General features: G+C 34.1%; 1 protein-coding gene across 1 annotated transcript in view; it reads left to right on the top strand.

The window, feature by feature from the left end:
- The window catches only part of ARAP2 (ArfGAP with RhoGAP domain, ankyrin repeat and PH domain 2), a 112,052-nt gene that overhangs the window by 58,833 nt on the left and 36,263 nt on the right, over window positions 1–16,956 (top strand). The window contains exons 15-19 of the mRNA XM_088163252.1: window positions 1,360–1,494; window positions 5,011–5,155; window positions 7,384–7,486; window positions 8,140–8,338; window positions 10,356–10,419. Of these exons, the coding sequence (XP_088019378.1) occupies window positions 1,360–1,494; window positions 5,011–5,155; window positions 7,384–7,486; window positions 8,140–8,338; window positions 10,356–10,419 (646 nt within the window). The remainder of the gene's footprint in view (window positions 1–1,359; window positions 1,495–5,010; window positions 5,156–7,383; window positions 7,487–8,139; window positions 8,339–10,355; window positions 10,420–16,956) is intronic.

The raw sequence follows: 16,956 nt of genomic DNA, 5'->3' as shown, positions 1-16,956 counted from the left end.
TTTCAATTGTGTGCAGATTTGCTATTTTGCTCAAACATCATGTTTAGGACTTATAAAACCCCCAGACAACAGTGTTGTTGTGTCTGTGAAGTCTATGACTTCATAGATCTCATACCTGTAGTTATAGCACAGAAAAAAAAAAATCATTATCTTCTCTGCCAATATTATCAGTCTTTTACCATAAAAAATGGGTACCTTAATTTAACATATGTCTAAAGAATTCATCAATTTTTTTCTTTAAGATTATTTAAATTGATATCTACTCCTATTGCACACAGACCTAGCTATTTTTTCACAAACTCTCCTCCCAAAATAAAACTCACCTCTTGAACCTGCATATGATCTATCCCAGAAATCCCTTTTTCCCATCACAGGTTCTGTTGCAGCTTGGTGTAAATGATAAACTTAGGCTTGGAAGTCAACAGTTCTGTTTGCAGTGTGTGACTGCTATGAGGCTCTGGAAAGCAGAAAGCTGCTCTTAACAGGGTGCTACTGAGCTTTTCTTTTAAAAGTTCTGGACAGTATCTGAAACCATTAGGGCTGAAAGTTTGCATGCAGATCTACACTGAATAAAAACCAAGCAAACCAGCTATGTGGATGTAGTCCTGGACCAACTTTCCATTGGCTTGTGTCGCTCTGCCAAGTTACACTGTATTGGCTGAACAAAAAAAAGTTTGGTGGGAAACACAGGAATGAATTAAGGCTTCCAAGGGCAAACACAGTGTGTAAACTTCTGCCTGAGTATTGCTCAGGGCAATGCCATGCACTGGATCATAGGATGTTGAGCTCAGTCAGGTGCAGACATGTATCTATCGTGTTTTTTTTGCTACCCATGGTCTCAAGTGGTTCTAAGGTTATAGAGAGAGAAGTTTGCTTGTCTTGGCCCTGTCTTTTCTTCTTTTGGCCCTCCAGCCAAGGCAGCACCGTCATGTTCTTATCTTTAGGGAAAGGGAGATCAGTGCATGCTGCTGATGATTCCCAGAATCTCTGTCTGTCTGTTGCCAGAGTTGCTGGTAAACTGTACATACGCCCTCAAGAGAAGCAGTTTCCTTCTGTTGAAGTATGTTACACAAGGGATGAAAATTGAAGTTTGGTACATCAGAAAACAGTATTTTATATTACCTTGGCAAGCAGTGGTAGACAAAGACAACATGGTAACAAATGTGAACCAATTTTTTTAAATGAATATATTTTCTAATTATAAAAATAAAACCAGTAAGTTTTATCGGTGTTATAGTAAAGATACAGAGCAGCTACATATTTACAGACATGCTTTTAGAAAGACAAGTGGAAAAAATGGTTCTAACTGAAGATATAACTAAAGATCTGTATGTTATTTACTTCTTTGTATTTGAATAGATTTCCCAAACTATGATCCTTGTTTTGAAAGTGGCTTCTCTGAAGATTCTTCACATTCCACCTTTCTTTGTGAATTCTTGTACAAAGTTTCGTCTAATGCAGCTAAGCTTCCTACAGAGAAAAAATTAAAAGAAGGTATTTAACTTTTAATTTATGCATTTGAATAACACATGAATATGTATGATTTGGATGAATTTTATTCTTTTTAATTTCTTGCATTACTTTTTTGAGATAAAATGCCTTTGATATGACATGTCATCTTTGAATTCAGTAGACCTCCTTCAGATGAAGAAAATACTGTTTATCTTGATTTCTTCATTCCGTAGTTGACAGAGGAAGAAGACTGAACTTCTGAAAAATTGTTTAGTTAACACAGTAATTGATAAGTAAAGAACAAATAGAAACAGTACTTGCTTTAATTATATTTAGATTAATGCAAAAAATTAATTTTCATCTAAAATGATTCTGTTACAGAAATAATTTACAAGTAGCACTGACTTTTTAGTAGAGTATTTCTCAAGCTCACAAATTTACAGAATCTTCCAAGTAGAAATGAGCATCTACAGCAACTCTATGACAACTTGAGCTTTGTGGCGTGATAATGCATATATATCACAGTAGATATACATGGTCTCCAGTGCATATCAGTCTTCTGTTTTTCTTTTTTTTTTCGGAGAGAGGTATCATCAGATAATTTTTCTCCTTTTTCTTCCTATTTGTCTTCCTATATTTTTCTTCCATCTATAGAAATAACATGTATTTTTAAAATCTATGGTGATTTATTATTGAATTTATTGCTCCTAAAATCCTTACACGGCATCCTGCACCAGTGTATAAATATTTTTGTGTGATTATGTCCATATTCTCATTGCATATGCCTTTAAGATCCTTCGTGGACATTAAAAGCATGCTAAAGCATAGAACTCCTGGTTAAATATGCCCTTGAAGAATCGATATGTTAGTGTGGCTCCAAATTCTTGAAAGTTCTGGGTGATAACTGAGAGAATGCCTGAACACAGGCATTTCCCAGCAGCTTTGCAGTCTTAACAAATATGCCTGTTCTGACAGAGGACTGCTGCTGGATAGGACATTATGTGGGATTGCTCTGAAATTGCACTCACTGAGTTTGTCAGGGAAACAATGTAATAACTGCAAACCTCATTAGTACTTGCTCCAAGTTCAGGCCTGATCTTCCATGCTGTGGGTTTCTTTATATATTCATAAAGAAATGTTAAAAAAACCCAGAAGTCATTGCTTTGCCAAGTGCAGAGCAGATACAAGACAATCTCTTCTGGCACAATGGCATGTTAGAAGTGCAGTATATTTGTAAATACCTGTATAGATTGAAGATTTGGCTGAAAGTGCTCCCAGAATGGCTTCTATAGTCCTCTTTGGAGGAGATGCACTGTGACTGAGCATTGTTACTAGGATGTCTTAAAATTTATGAGAAAAGCTCCCAGGCAAGAAATTTTGACTGTCTTCCATTTCAAGTCTTCAGTAGACAGAAATGAAGCTGCTTTGAAAGTTTGTAGTCTGTTGCTTAGCACTGCACTTGATACTTGAGGGAACATACAGTAAATAGAAAAGAATCAGATTTCTCTTAGCTCAGGTTTTGTTCTCTGAAGCTACGATTGTGTCTTGAAGATGGTAGATGTTCTGTTGTTTGCTTTTTTGGGGTTGGGAGTTTGTTTACTTTGTTTTTGTATTGATGTTGAATTACCCATGGGTTTGTCAGAACTGATATTTCTGGGATGGGCTCTTTATAGATACATAGGAAGATAGGTTTCCCTCACCATTTGCCATCCAAGGAGACCAATGGAACAAGGGAGGGGGATTTAATGACATCCTTTCCAAAATAACAAAAAAATCAGCAACTTTGAATGAGAAACTTGCCTTCAGGCCCTAATTGATCTCTGCTATGTTTAAGAAGCAGTATGACAGAAAGAGAGATTATATAAAATATATAATCTCTTTTTTTCTCTTCTTTCACTACATACATGTTTCTAAATCTCACTAACATGAAGCAATACTCATATTGCAAATTATTGTGAATAAATAAAAAAAATAAATATTATTTTTCCTTCTTACTCTCTTTAGGAAGTAATTTGAGGGTTAGAGTACTAATATGTGGGAGGAAATTTCAGTTCCCTCCTCTGCCTGTAGATATTCAAATAAGGTCGTGTTACCTGAAAAATCTGACCTAACTACCCAGTTGTAGAAAAGAGAACTCCTGTTGAAGCAGTTCTGAATTGCTGTGTACTAACTGAGGCCTCTGCAGGTCAGAGAGGGAAGCATTTAGACAAATTTTGGTGGTTTGTTTTTTTTTTTCCTGTGTGTGGATAGGGCTCCAACTCAGAATCCTGTGAAGCTGGTTAACCATTAGAATTAAGTTCTTCTTCAGTGTTAGGAATCTCTGAGGCAGTTGACTCCCTTGCCTTCATCTCCAGGGGCTGAAAGTGCTTGCTTGTTTTCACAGAAAACTGTTCCCCCTTTGTAGACTTGGCCCTAAGGGGAAAAGGACACTGAAGAATTTGTGCTGTGAATTAAGCAAAGTTTTATACCAGCCAGGTGGAACACCTGGAAATACAACCTCGTTTTTCATTGAGTGTCTCAGTACAGGAGAGAGCCAACTCTGTGTGTACTTCTCATGATAATGACATCAGTGTTTTCAGCAGGGGTGTGTAAATTCAGAGGAGAGTTGATGTTAATTAACAGCTGTTGATATCAGTGGGAAGAGAGCTCAAATGTTGGTGCTATTCTGATGCAGTGGATCAAAAAGTAAAGCTTAGAGGATTAGGGGCTCAAGTTTGATTTTTGCTTTTGTTTCTAGTGTAAAAGCTTTCATGGAGCCCTTTAAAAAGCCTTGATATTCCAAAATTGTCCTTGAGAGTTTAATGGTTTAATGAATATTGAAGTAGTGAGCTGTTTTGTAGAATAGGTTTTGGAAGATGGGAGGGGGAAAGTTGGGAGGCAAAAAAGCCTGAACATTCAAAGCCTTAAAATTTGGTGCTCAGCTTCTGCAAACCTATTAGTTATCAAGCCATTTATGATATGTTTAGTTTAGTACTTAACATGTGTATTTAGACAGAATCTAGATATTACTAGATTGCAAATAGCATGATAAATAGTACCAAAATATTTATAAAACTTATATAAACCATGTAGAAAACGACAGAAAAAGTAATTGGATGAAATGTCAGGTAACACAGTTGGTATTTGCAAATTGCAATTGTTTATTTGTTTGATTTTTGTGGATTATTTTTCCCAGATCTATTTTACCAAATTCTCAGAAGTACTTTGCCAGCTGTATAGGAATTTTAAGACTGTGGAAAATAAAAAAAGTATTTTCTTTTAGGATCTTCGTTTCTGCAGTAGTGGAAACAGATACACCTCAGATTTTGTTCTAAGACGTAGACAAGCTAGAACGAATTTATGACTATTTTCAGTAGCAAATAGACTTTAATATGCTATGTCATATGTTATGTTTATATTTTAGGTCTTAAAGGGAGTAAACATTTAGTTGAAATTAAATATACGAGATAATTTATTGAAGTTACTCTGCAGACTTTTTCCTCCGTCTTGTATTTGCTTATATAAAAAAAACCCCCAAACTTAAGAAAATCTGACCTTTCTATATTTCTTTAATCACAGATTGCAACAAAAGATGGTGCACTTTGGAAAGTGGCTTTCTGAGCTACTATGAAAATGATAAAACTACCACTCCTAATGGTATGATTGACATCAGTGAAGTTATCTGTCTTGTAGTACACAAGTCAGACTTCTTTTTAAATAGAGGGTAAGCTCCTGAATTTGTATTTCAGTAAACAAACTGTTCATTTTTTCTTAAATTTTGAATAGGCAATTTAGAAAAAAAGCTGATTTTATTTCACATCAAGAAATTAGTGCTATGTGATATTTAGGGTTTTTTTTTTATAGTGATAGAATGAAAATATTAGGGTAATTTTAAAGGGCAGCTTAAATTAGATACATCTGTTTCTTTTTAAATCTGTAATGCATATTCTCAGTGCCTGAAAGGTTACATGATGATAAATTGAACAATTAATACTCATTTTTCTTTCTGGGATTGACCTCTGCCTCAAGCCAAAATTCTTGCTTTGCTTCTTCCTTTTAATACAGCTCTCCCCAGTGCTTCTGGATTTGGTCACAGAGGTATTGGTATTTGAAATCCATTCTTTGTTCTGTAGGTGAGGACAGCAGTGTAACTCATGAACATTTTTAGTTGGAAGAAACCAGCTTTTCTTCTTTTTGTGGGATCTTGTTTTTTTCTTTTATAACTCTCTCTCACATCCCACTTGTACATGAAAAACATCACATAGAGAGTGACCTACATCTGATTCCAGTGATACTCAATTTCTTTAGTGCAACATTTTTGTTTAAAATATGCTTTTTATTTGTGTAACAGACTCCATAACACTTGCTTTATATTTTTTGACATGTACATAGGCCCCTAAAATAAAAATTACTTTCTGTAGTATAATACTGTAATGGTTTTAGTTACAAAACAAAATTGTGTGCAAAGAAAGCATAGTCTATTCAGTAAGCTTCTGAAAAAGATAATGGAAATAAAAGACTTAGACTGCTACAGGGAAGAGAAATCCTGAAACAGGGTGATGTCTCAATATGCTATCAAATATAGAGAAATGACCTTCACTATTCTGTAGTAGTTCTGGGATGCCCAGAAAAAGGAAAAAAATCACTTTTTTCTTCTGTCTTCAAATCTAACCTATTCCTTGCTGTATTTCCAAATGATTCCATTTTAGGGTAATACCTAAATTAAAAAAAAACGTATTGCCTGAATGCTTCACTCTTTGGAAATAACTAACCTCCTGCTGTGCTTTACCTGTGATTGAGGAGTTTTATGAGAAATTTTATTTAGATTTGATGTTTCATGTAGTGAAACCGCTGGTCCTTAAAAATGCCTATTCTGTTAGTCAGAAGTGTTTATATAATTTTCAAAGCGGTTATTGAAATGATAGAAGTGACTCATGCTCAGTTCTCTACATTTAGACAAATCTCAGTCGTCAGCATTGAAAAAGCATACTCCATCTATTTGGCATCTAACAAGAGGTCACAGACAAAATCATAGTATAAATTGGTGAACCATAATTTGTAAGTTAAAGACTGACTGACCCTAGCTTCAGCACGATATTTACTTTCCAAATTCCACACCAATTTTAACTAGTTTGCTTTTTTCTTCTTTTACTGTCCTTATTTGTCCATTAAAAATTGAATAAACAGGGTTCATCTGCTTATAGAGTCGTATAATTTTTAAAAGGAGAATAATCCAAGAACCTCCCTTAAGAAAACTCTTAAGAACTTCTTGAGCCACAGCAGCTTTATAGTCTGCCTACTGATCTTGGTGATGGCAGGTGATACACAGTGATCACATATTTCACCCCAGCAGGTTCAGGCTGTCTGACAGGAAAAAAGCCTCTTCAATTAGAGGGCAGGTGGAGGGCAGGAACAGGTTGGTGACAAGAATAGTACTCTCCATCCTTGACTGTTTTCAAGGCTTCTCATTGTGATAATCCCTCTTTGAGCAGGAGATTAGACCAAATGATATCTAAAAGTCCCTATGAACCAACATTTCAACTTGCTTACAACTTCCCATTCAGCTAGTTGTTCTGCTTATATTAAACATACAGAAATAGATTTTGAATGCATCACAAAACTATACTTGATCAAATAACATGAGCTTGTAAAAGCAAAAAATTCCCTATGCATTTTTAATGACTATATGTAAACATTTTGGAATTATTCAAAAAACTATTGTACCATAGCCTCTAAACATGTATTATTGACCTGCAAAGTTCTTTCATCCTGTTGTATATTCAATACAGTGCTTTATTATTATCTGGGCTGTACTTGTAATATTGGAGGGGAGATGCAGATGGATTCCATTCTATACGTATGAAAGAATGAAAAAATAGTGAAATAAAACTCCTGTGTGTCTACCCTTTTGAAGACGAAATACAGCTGTGTTTCTTCTCTTGCTTGCTTTAGGGACATCTTTACATTTGAAATATACTTAATGTCAGAACGTGTTTTTCTATTTGGAGCTGAAACTGCATATTCACAAAGAAAATGGACTTCAGCAATAGCTAAGGTAATACTGATAATTATCTTTTTCAGTTAGGCCAGGAGCCTTTGCACAAATAATAAAGTGCCATTGTTAGTTTAAAACCTTTGAGAAGCCATTATTGATGAATACTGATCTCTCCTGCGTGTAAAGGTTTCTTGTGCAGCAGGAAGAAATAACTTTTGTGATTTAATGTTTGAAACAAGATAATAAAATCAAATGTGAAGGGAATTGAAGCAGCATTTTAATGCCAACCTTAAGAATATATTAAATGTGCTCTAGTATAAAGACATATACTGTATGAATATATTTCAGCTAAGTTTTTTGTGGTTACAATTCTGTTGAATTTATTTGCTGAAATGGAATTCATAAAGTGATACCATATTTTATACTGTTCCAAATGTTAATAATCACGTTACTAATTAAATCAATGGTAGTTTAAAAGCAAAAATATTTGAATTGTAGGGCATGAATGGAAAAATGTTACACTTGATTTTACATTTTAAATTTAGTACATCTATGGGTTTATGAGTGTGGGTTTTATATCTCAAAGGTTTTTGTTCTTTTTTTTTTACTGTGACCTTTATCCTAGAATCCTATGGATTTGCAATATTTTGATTTTGTTTTTTAGGGGCAGAGGGTTTTTTTCTTCATCTGACTCACCCCATTTTCTTTGGTAGCATTTTGTTCCCCCGGTGGCTGAATCACTGTTAGAGCGAGACTGTGACCTTATTGGGCAGCTGTACTACAAAGATTGCCATAACCTGGATCAGTGGAGAAAAGGCTGGTTTGCTATAGAGAAGTCTAGCCTTTACTTTTGTCTTGAAATGGAGGATGCTGAAGAAGATTCCATATATCTAAGGAGACTGCAAGAACTAAGTAAGAACATCTAGTATTCAGAAAATGTCCTATGGGATTAATTCACTGTAAAGGACATTTCTATTACATTTCAAAATAATACATATTGGGAAGCTCAGTAACTACCCCTTCACATATATCAGATGTTCTTCCAACTCTTATCTAAATATGGAGTTGGTTAATTTCTGTCTTGGGGTTTTTTTTCCTATTTTTTGGCACATGCCAGAGAAATTTTTCACAGCTTTAAAATGAATGATGACAGTTTTTGTTCCAGTTGCTGCAGCATCTTTCTTAAAAGAGTACAGAATTGAATAATAATATATAACCTTTTGGGATTATTGTCTCATATTTTTGACAGACCAGAAATACTCACTGCAGAACAAATTCTTCAGGTGATTGACAGGTCTAGTTTTAAAATACTCTAACATACCGGAAAATTATAATTCTCCTGGAAAACTATTTCACAGACTAATAGACTTTTTTCCCAAACAAGAAAAAAATTATTATTGCAATATCATGATGTGGAGAGATAAGAATATTTGTATAAATGGTCTTCTATGACCAGTCATTGTTTGTAATTATGCTCTGAATCCTTTCAAGTATATCTGCCCTGCTTGTTTTTATATTGAACAAGGCAGCACGTTACATTGAAAAATACACATAATTTGAGGTTTATAATATAGTAACATAGAGAAGAAAATTTAGCTCTTTATTGATGATCCTCTTTATAAATGTTGACCAATTGTGGACAGTTTTGCAGGAGTTTGCCTAAATGCCATTGGGCTTTCTACTGTTTATTTACTGCTACCTTGTATTTGGTGTGAATAACACCATGAAGGTGTTTTTTAATCAGGAATGTTTTTATGCCTCTAGGTGTCTTTCAACTTGTGAATACTTTTGATTCTAATTCAGAATTAAAAGATTAGACAGTAGGAGAACTGTTCCTGATATTTGTCTTGATGATGCAACTGTAATTGCCTCTGCCAGAATCATGACAGCGTGTAAAAGTTGTGTATATTATATCTCATGCATAAAAATGAAACACTTTCGACTTTCAGTTGAGAATTTGTTTTGCTTAGGTTTTTTAATATTAGTTGTATTTCTTGGAAATATTATATATCCATACTCTTTTCTTTGATTTCTGCTTTCTCCAGAATATATCTTCTCTACTATTAATACTGATTTGTATAAATGAAAACTGAATAATAATGAAGCACTTGTGGAAATATAGTAACTTACCTTCTTGATATTTGACTCACTAATGATGGTGAGGCTAGGAGTATGTGTGATACAAAAGCAACATATAACATGCAATGTGTTTATTGCATTTCACTGGTATTTAGGACTTTACTCTTGCTGGGAATTAGTTGAAAGACGGTGTGGATTATCTATGGCGCTCACTTTGAGAAATTAAATTTTCAGAATTTCAAATTAGTAAACAGGTTACATTTAATATACTGGTTTTAGTACAGTGCACAGTATGGTATTTTAAGCAGTGCAACTGGAAACAGTCCAGATTATTTGCTGTGTTACATGTAATGTAGGTGTTTTACAGGGTGCTTTTTTTAGCAGGGAGAACATAAGGCAACATAAAGAAGGGTGGCACTGATCTTTATGCTAAACAGATAACTTGCATTATCTTACTGTAAATATGTGCAGCCACTAAGGTGCAAAACGTTAATGGATTCCAAAATCCAGCTTACTTCTGAATCATTAAATCTTCTACAACTTATATTTACGAGTTGAGTATAATAAAACACTGTAGCCTATTCCCACATTAAAAAGTACATGTTTAACTTTCTTGATAATGTTCTGTGTTAGTTTTTCTTTTAAATATAAATGTGGTGTGGTATTTTGTGGAGTTTTCTTTCTGTTATCAGCAGTATTCTTTATTTGCAAAGTTTAAGAATTCCATGCTCCTTTTGCAACTGGACATAATTTTGAAAAAAACATGTTCGATATGTGCATGCATGTGTGTGTTTGTCTATAAGTATGTGTCTGTGAAGGTCATATGAATGTGTATGTGTTTTGTTTTCAGCAACCAGTAGTGTGATGCAAAATGGAGAGAGAATAGATGTCCTGCTGCTCGTTGAAAAAGGAAGGTAAGGTTCCTATCTGAAAAAATTGATCTGTTTTTATATTGCTGTCTTAAAATTGTCATTGATAAGTTCAGCAATTTTTTCACTTGGGGCTGCTAGCGAGAGAGTAAATTTGCAGACTTTTTAAATAAGGGAATATCTTTGTGCATTAATTACATTTTATGTCAGTGTCACGAAATGTTAACAAGCATTACTTAATTAAAAACAGTTTTCCCACTGAGAAAATTATTCCCAGATTAGCCTGCCGATAATGATTTCTTCAAAGGGAGCTAACTCCTTTTACCCTGTAAAAAAAGAATACCTCTTTGGAGCATTTACTACAAACTTCTTGATTTTTTAATCATTCTTATGTCTCAGAATTCTGTGTCTCAATCTGCCTAGGTCAGGTTTGAGAGGATATGAATGAGTTCTCTGGTTAATCCTATTTTAATAACCTGATCTCAGTTAACAATATCCTATCTAGGAAAAAGCATACTTACGAAACAAGCATCATCCATACCTACTTCCAAGAAGGTAATATTTGGTGGAGATGACTGTGTCATTTGTAGTGATAAGGGGAAAAGAAAGAATACTTTCTTAAGTGGTGCAGTATTTATACAGTCTTTTGAACAGCCAATAACAGGTTAATAAATGAAGAGTGTGTTTCTCTTTGACAAAGAAAAAAATCCCCATAGATACCTTTGACATCTATTCAGAGTTGAAATAACTTGTCAGAAATGCATTGTAACTTGTATATTTCTGAATTTTAACTCTTTCTAGGATATTGTATATTTCAGAACTGAGTAAGGCTACACAGGTTGGAAAGAAACACTGTTTCTTGTCTTTTTGGGGAGGGATTCTGTTTTGTTTTGAGTTTTTGTTTGTTTGATTTGTTTTGGTTTGTATTTGTTTGGATTTTTTCAAAAGAGCATATTAAAATATGCAGTGTTAAGTAAGCAAACAGGCAACCTGAGGTATCCTACTCAAGGAGCACTCCAAAAGATGGATATAAACCATGCATGTAATTTTATAGGTATTAATGCTGAGCAAAACTTTTAGCTCCAAGTCAGGGTTTATTGTTTATCTCATTATAGTATTTCTATCAAGTGAAAGTGGGTTTTCCCTGAACCACTCTAATAGTTTAAGGGAAAATCTGAACTATTTGAAAATAATTCCAACAGGGACACTGTCATTTAAGGTGGACATGGGTGGACATGAATATATTTAAATTGAATCTACTGTGAAGAATTTAAATGCATAGTCTTCACATTATATTAAACATTGAAAGCAGTATGGGTGTATAGGCTTTGGTATGGTGATTGTTGTTTAGGATGTTACTTCAAAACTATCCAAGTGTGCAGTGCAGTTGTATGAGATTGCATCTTAAAGTGATAAGCAATTTAATGTGTTTGTGTAAAATGATTAAATATAAAATCACCTTTGTCTTTAGACTCAATTACTGTAAATGGAAGTAAAGCCACTCATTTACTTTGTGCTCGTCCAAGCTCTAGGTAAATTAATATCCTTGAGATATCATCAGCATCAAGTAAATGAAATGTCAAAGTTTCTAGGTTTTCCTATTCTGCCTGTTATTTTATATGTGTGCTTGTCTAATGTCAACTTTGGCACAGATTGATCAGTTGGAAGAGACTCTATGTAGCTGATGACTTTCTTGTTAATTTATTATCACTTAAATGCAGGATAAATTACAAAAGAAATAAAAAGTAGTATTGAAAGACTTAAATAAACAAGTAAGATTTTTCCAGAATTAGGAAAATTTTAGGAGAATAAAACAACCCAATGACCATAAACCAAACCAAAAAAATTTTAGGAGAATAAAACAACCCAATGACCATAAACCAAACCAAAAAAAGCCACCTTCCTTTGCATAAAAAATAATTGTGGTCCATGTCTTAAAGTGTCTAGTTAAAGTTTATTAGAAAATATTATGAAAATTCCTTGAGGTATTTTTCTACTGACTTTCTGTTTATTGCAAATACTTATGCCTCTTTTTCAAGTCTCAGTCCTTGGGCTGATAAATTAGGAAAAGTCACGCATTTACATGTTTCATATATCTTTCTCTTTCACACCTTTTCTTTTAATTACTGTAGGTAAAATAATTAATTCAATTGTTACGAGTGGATTTCTCACTTAACAATGATTGCATATTCAAGTAAACATTTTCAGAAACGATAAAAACTTCAAGTCTTACTGCTGAAATTATTACAATGTAATAAATCTTGAATTCTTGATTCTTAAAAACATAATAAACTTGGGATACAATAATTTAGTATTCATCTGATGCGTATCTACTCAGAAGAAGAGTTTGCAAGAGACTTTGGGCTGTAATGTACATAATCCTTTCTAGCTTGTATAAAATATAATTTAGAGACAATACTACCAAAAAGAGCATGTGAGTTTTTCCCAAAATGTCTTAGATATTAATAGAATCCTCTCCTACCACTTCTTTTTTTGCCCCCTCTTCCTTTACCCTGCTTTCTGCTTGGCACCCTGCTGTTCATTTTTTATCTATATGGCATGTTCAGCTGATGACATCTATCAGCTCAGAAATAAGAGGTGACAATCATACGAAGTAATAGCATATCATCAGAGGCTGAACCACACTAAAAGATTTCTGAAACCACAAGATTGCTTTTCTTTTGAAGGTTGTTGTCTGTTTTGAAGCTCAGTGTACTCAATGTTTTGAAGCTCAATGTAAATTTCCATGATAGTTCTAAATGACTTCCAGTTCTACATTATTATTTTTTCAGATCTCAGACATGTTAATGCTTGTGTTTGTCTATCTTTGCTAAAGTAAATCACAGAACACACTCTTTTTTTTAACACCTACTAGAATTTTGTTGCATTCTGGTTTCTATTGGAGCATATTGTCTGGACTGCTAGAACTGTATCTAACTCAGGTGGAAATCTTGACTTGTCACAACACTGTGGTGTATAGTTTTGCACCCTAATCAGATGGCCATTTGCCTCTTCTTCCTTTCCACTTTGATAGTTGAAATATTCTAGTTTCATAGTTGAAATACCTCTTGACTTCTTGCTAGAAATGGCAAACCATTTAAAAGTTTTCCGTGTTTGAGGCTTCGCTTTGTTACACAGAGGTGTCCTCTGATGTGATCCATATTCAGTTTGGATTTTTTCCCTTGATCTCTGTATTTTTAGAATGCTTGAAGTGACTGGTGATACTTGACCTCCTGTTGCTATCCAAACAGAAGTTGTGTAGCATATTGGTGAAACAGCTTCTCCTGTGTAGAGACAACAGAGACCAACAGAAGGATCTGCATGATGAAAAGCAGAAAGTTGTCTGAAAACATCTGTATACAGTAGTTTTTAAATATATCTTCTATATGTAGAATTTAATGCAAAATCTCTAATGCTATGCTTTAAAGAAACAGTTGTGCAGATAATTCAGTTTCAAACATTTCTTATATTTTTCTGAAATAATTTAAGCTCTCTCTTAGGTGTCAGTGAATGCTTTCAGACCATAATGTAATCCAGATGGTGCTTTTTTCCCTGTTATGCTTCTGATGTAGTTAGCTCTTTCTTATTATGGACAATAAACCTTCCCTACATACTGGCACCATTTCTTTAGGCTGCTGGTTAATTCAATTCTTTCTTCTTAACCCTTTGATGATAGCAGTAAGTTTTCTCATAAAATGCAGTTATGGGCACAAAATTCTAAAATCCAGAATTAATGGAAACGTAAGAGTTAGATGAAAGGACTTGTACTTCCAATATGATATGCTGGATGTAAGACCTTTTGAAGGGTCCCTTGAAGAAATATTGCTTGGTCATATTTAACAGTAATTTTAAATGGAACATCCATGCTTCGATTGCAATTTGATTTTCCAAAATAATTTCATACCGATATTTCCATTCTTAGTACCTCTGTTTTCAGACAGGTAAATTATTAGAATCATGTGTGAATTACTAGAGGGCACTGAGTTGTGCTGATATCTGTTTCTCACTCTCCCTGCCCACCTTACCCAAAATCACCTATTACCACTGCTTTCCCATTACACAGCTGTGAAACAAATCTGATAGACATAGCTAGAGCTAGTGGACTTTGCAGGATGGGTTAAAGAGAAGCTTTTGCACTCTTGTTGATGAAGTGTGATCATGTATGTTGTCTGTCTGACTGCTGGGGCAGAAGGATGTGCTGGTAGTCAACAATAAAGCTGTAAAGGTAACAGCACCTTCCTTAATGTTGAGAGTCATTGATCTGCTGCAGTCACTTGTGCCAATTCAATTCTCTCAGTTCACTAAGGCAGAAATTTACGTTGGCAGGCTACCTTGTTTGTTTGAGTACTTAAAGTATTAATTTCTTGGTTATGGACTGTATGTGTTTCACATAGCATAGCAAACATTCTGCCATTTTTCACCATGTAGTCACTAGTGCTAATTATTTGTTATGAAATGTGAGATCTTTATGAAATTTTTAGAACTAAAAAATAGTACATACATAAACATACTATAGAAGGCGGTGCATTTGTATTGAAGGAAGGCATTTTGCTTGAGTCCATGGAAAATGGCTGGTAATCTGCATGGTAGATCTTCATAAACATTAAGTACAAATTATTTCAAACGTGATTATTTCTATAAGGTCTTTTAATTCCCTGGTTTTGTGTTACATAGGACATCACTATGTTTCAGCCGGTGTTTATGCTTAGTCTTAAACCTTGGATTTAATATAGCTTTATATTTTGATAGTGGCAATTAGTTCAGTGAGAAATGTATGTATTGGTTATTAATTCTGTCTGAAAACTGTGTGAAAGATTGAACACGGAGGTTAAGTCTGCAAAGTTATCTCCATTGCTTCATGAAGTTCTGTAGAAGACTTATACTGTGCTTGATGGAAGTTGTCCTCTTCTGTTGGAAATTATTTCCCCTTTCCTTTTCATTACTTCCAGGTTCAAGGATATTAAATAGTCATTTCCAATCAGGGAAAAAAAAGAAAAGAAAAAATGTTAAGTTTGTCTGAAAGGACTAAACTGAGAAGGACTGCTTTAAACATTTTTAAATTGTTTTATGTTCTTCCAATTTAAATTTACTCCAGGTGTGTTCTCTCTCAGCCAAATATTATTGAGGTTTGAGATGAGTTTTTTAAGCCACTTCCATGGGAAATTGACTGAGTTCTGAAATTTGTCTGGCACTGGTTTAATTTCCTTTTCTCCCTTCTTCACTTTTGTGATATTGTAGTGAAAATGCATCTCTGATTTATTTTACTTTTTGATGCCGCCACTCTGGAGATTTTTGACTGGGCAAGTGTAATTTTTTCAAAAATAGTTGCCTTCTATGAACAATCCAGGTTCCATGATAGCAGCCAGATTTTCACATTTCTATTTCTTACCAGCGACTTCTCTTTCATGACTGTGTTGGTTCTTTGGGATTACACCTTAAAAAAATATTAAGTAGCCTCTTCCTCTGTAACTGAATTAAGTTCAACAGCTTCTCAAATTTTATAAAACAATGAGAACATCATCACTTTGTGCTTCTGATATTTTTTTTTCTAATGTGATGCATTGATGGGAAGATGGAAAGATACAGAAAATACAAGATGATCTTTTCCACATAGTTTAGGTATTTCATATATCACAAAAATTGATTGACAGACACATGATTTGGACTTTTGTATCTCTGTGAAAAATGCTGATAAGTTTATATGACCTTTGAAGTTCAGTATGGTATTTTTTCTTTCCTCCTCTGGTATCAATTCATTGATATGCAGCAGAGTTGCCCTTTTCTTGTTTGGAAGTAATAATATTTTCACTTTACAGTGTGCTGCTTCCTGTATATATCGTAATTCTTTGGATAAAAAATAATCTGTTGCGATTTCCATTTATCCTTTTGCATAATACTGTAATGTGAATCCTGCTGTTCTGCAGGGGAAATAAACACACAGTAATATGCATATATATGTACATTTCTTGTGTTGGAAAGCACCATAAATCTTTTATAAATCATTGTCCTAACCTCTTCTGATCTGTGAATAATAGTAGGAAACGAGTAGAGTATCATGCACTGTTAAACTTTTTTCTACTTACCTCAAACTTTTTACTTTCCTTATATATGAATGGCAATAGCAATACCAGAAAACTTGGTGACGTATTCTTTGGAAGGCATTGATTGAGAACTACCTGTTTTGACAAGTCTTAAGGAAACTTTTGATAAATTGAATTAGGCTCACTCATTTTGCTGCAAAAATAGGAGAGCTTTATGCAAATTATTTCTTTTTCTAAGTGAAAGCGAGATATTGTGTTTCTACTATACAGGCATGTGTGGTAGTTAATATGACTTTTGAAGTCATGAAGTAAAGACTTCCTAAAAACGTGATTCAGTGGGATGAAATATTTTACTGTCATCTACTCTGCTGTTGAATGGCTCAGTCTGTATGGTGGATCTTGAGAAGAGTTCAGATCCTGGCTGTGTGTATGTAATACATTGACTGCATCTCTACTTCCTACCAAGATAGGAATGCTAGAATGGAAACATTTATAAAAGCAAAATTGAAAGAAACTAACAAATACAAATGAGATTAAGTAC

This window comes from Sturnus vulgaris, chromosome 4 (genome assembly GCF_052056855.1).
Source record: "Sturnus vulgaris isolate bStuVul1 chromosome 4, bStuVul1.hap1, whole genome shotgun sequence".
NCBI lineage: Eukaryota > Metazoa > Chordata > Aves > Passeriformes > Sturnidae > Sturnus > Sturnus vulgaris.
Note: the sequence above shows the minus strand (reverse complement) of the source record. Positions and strands in the feature narration are given on the sequence as shown.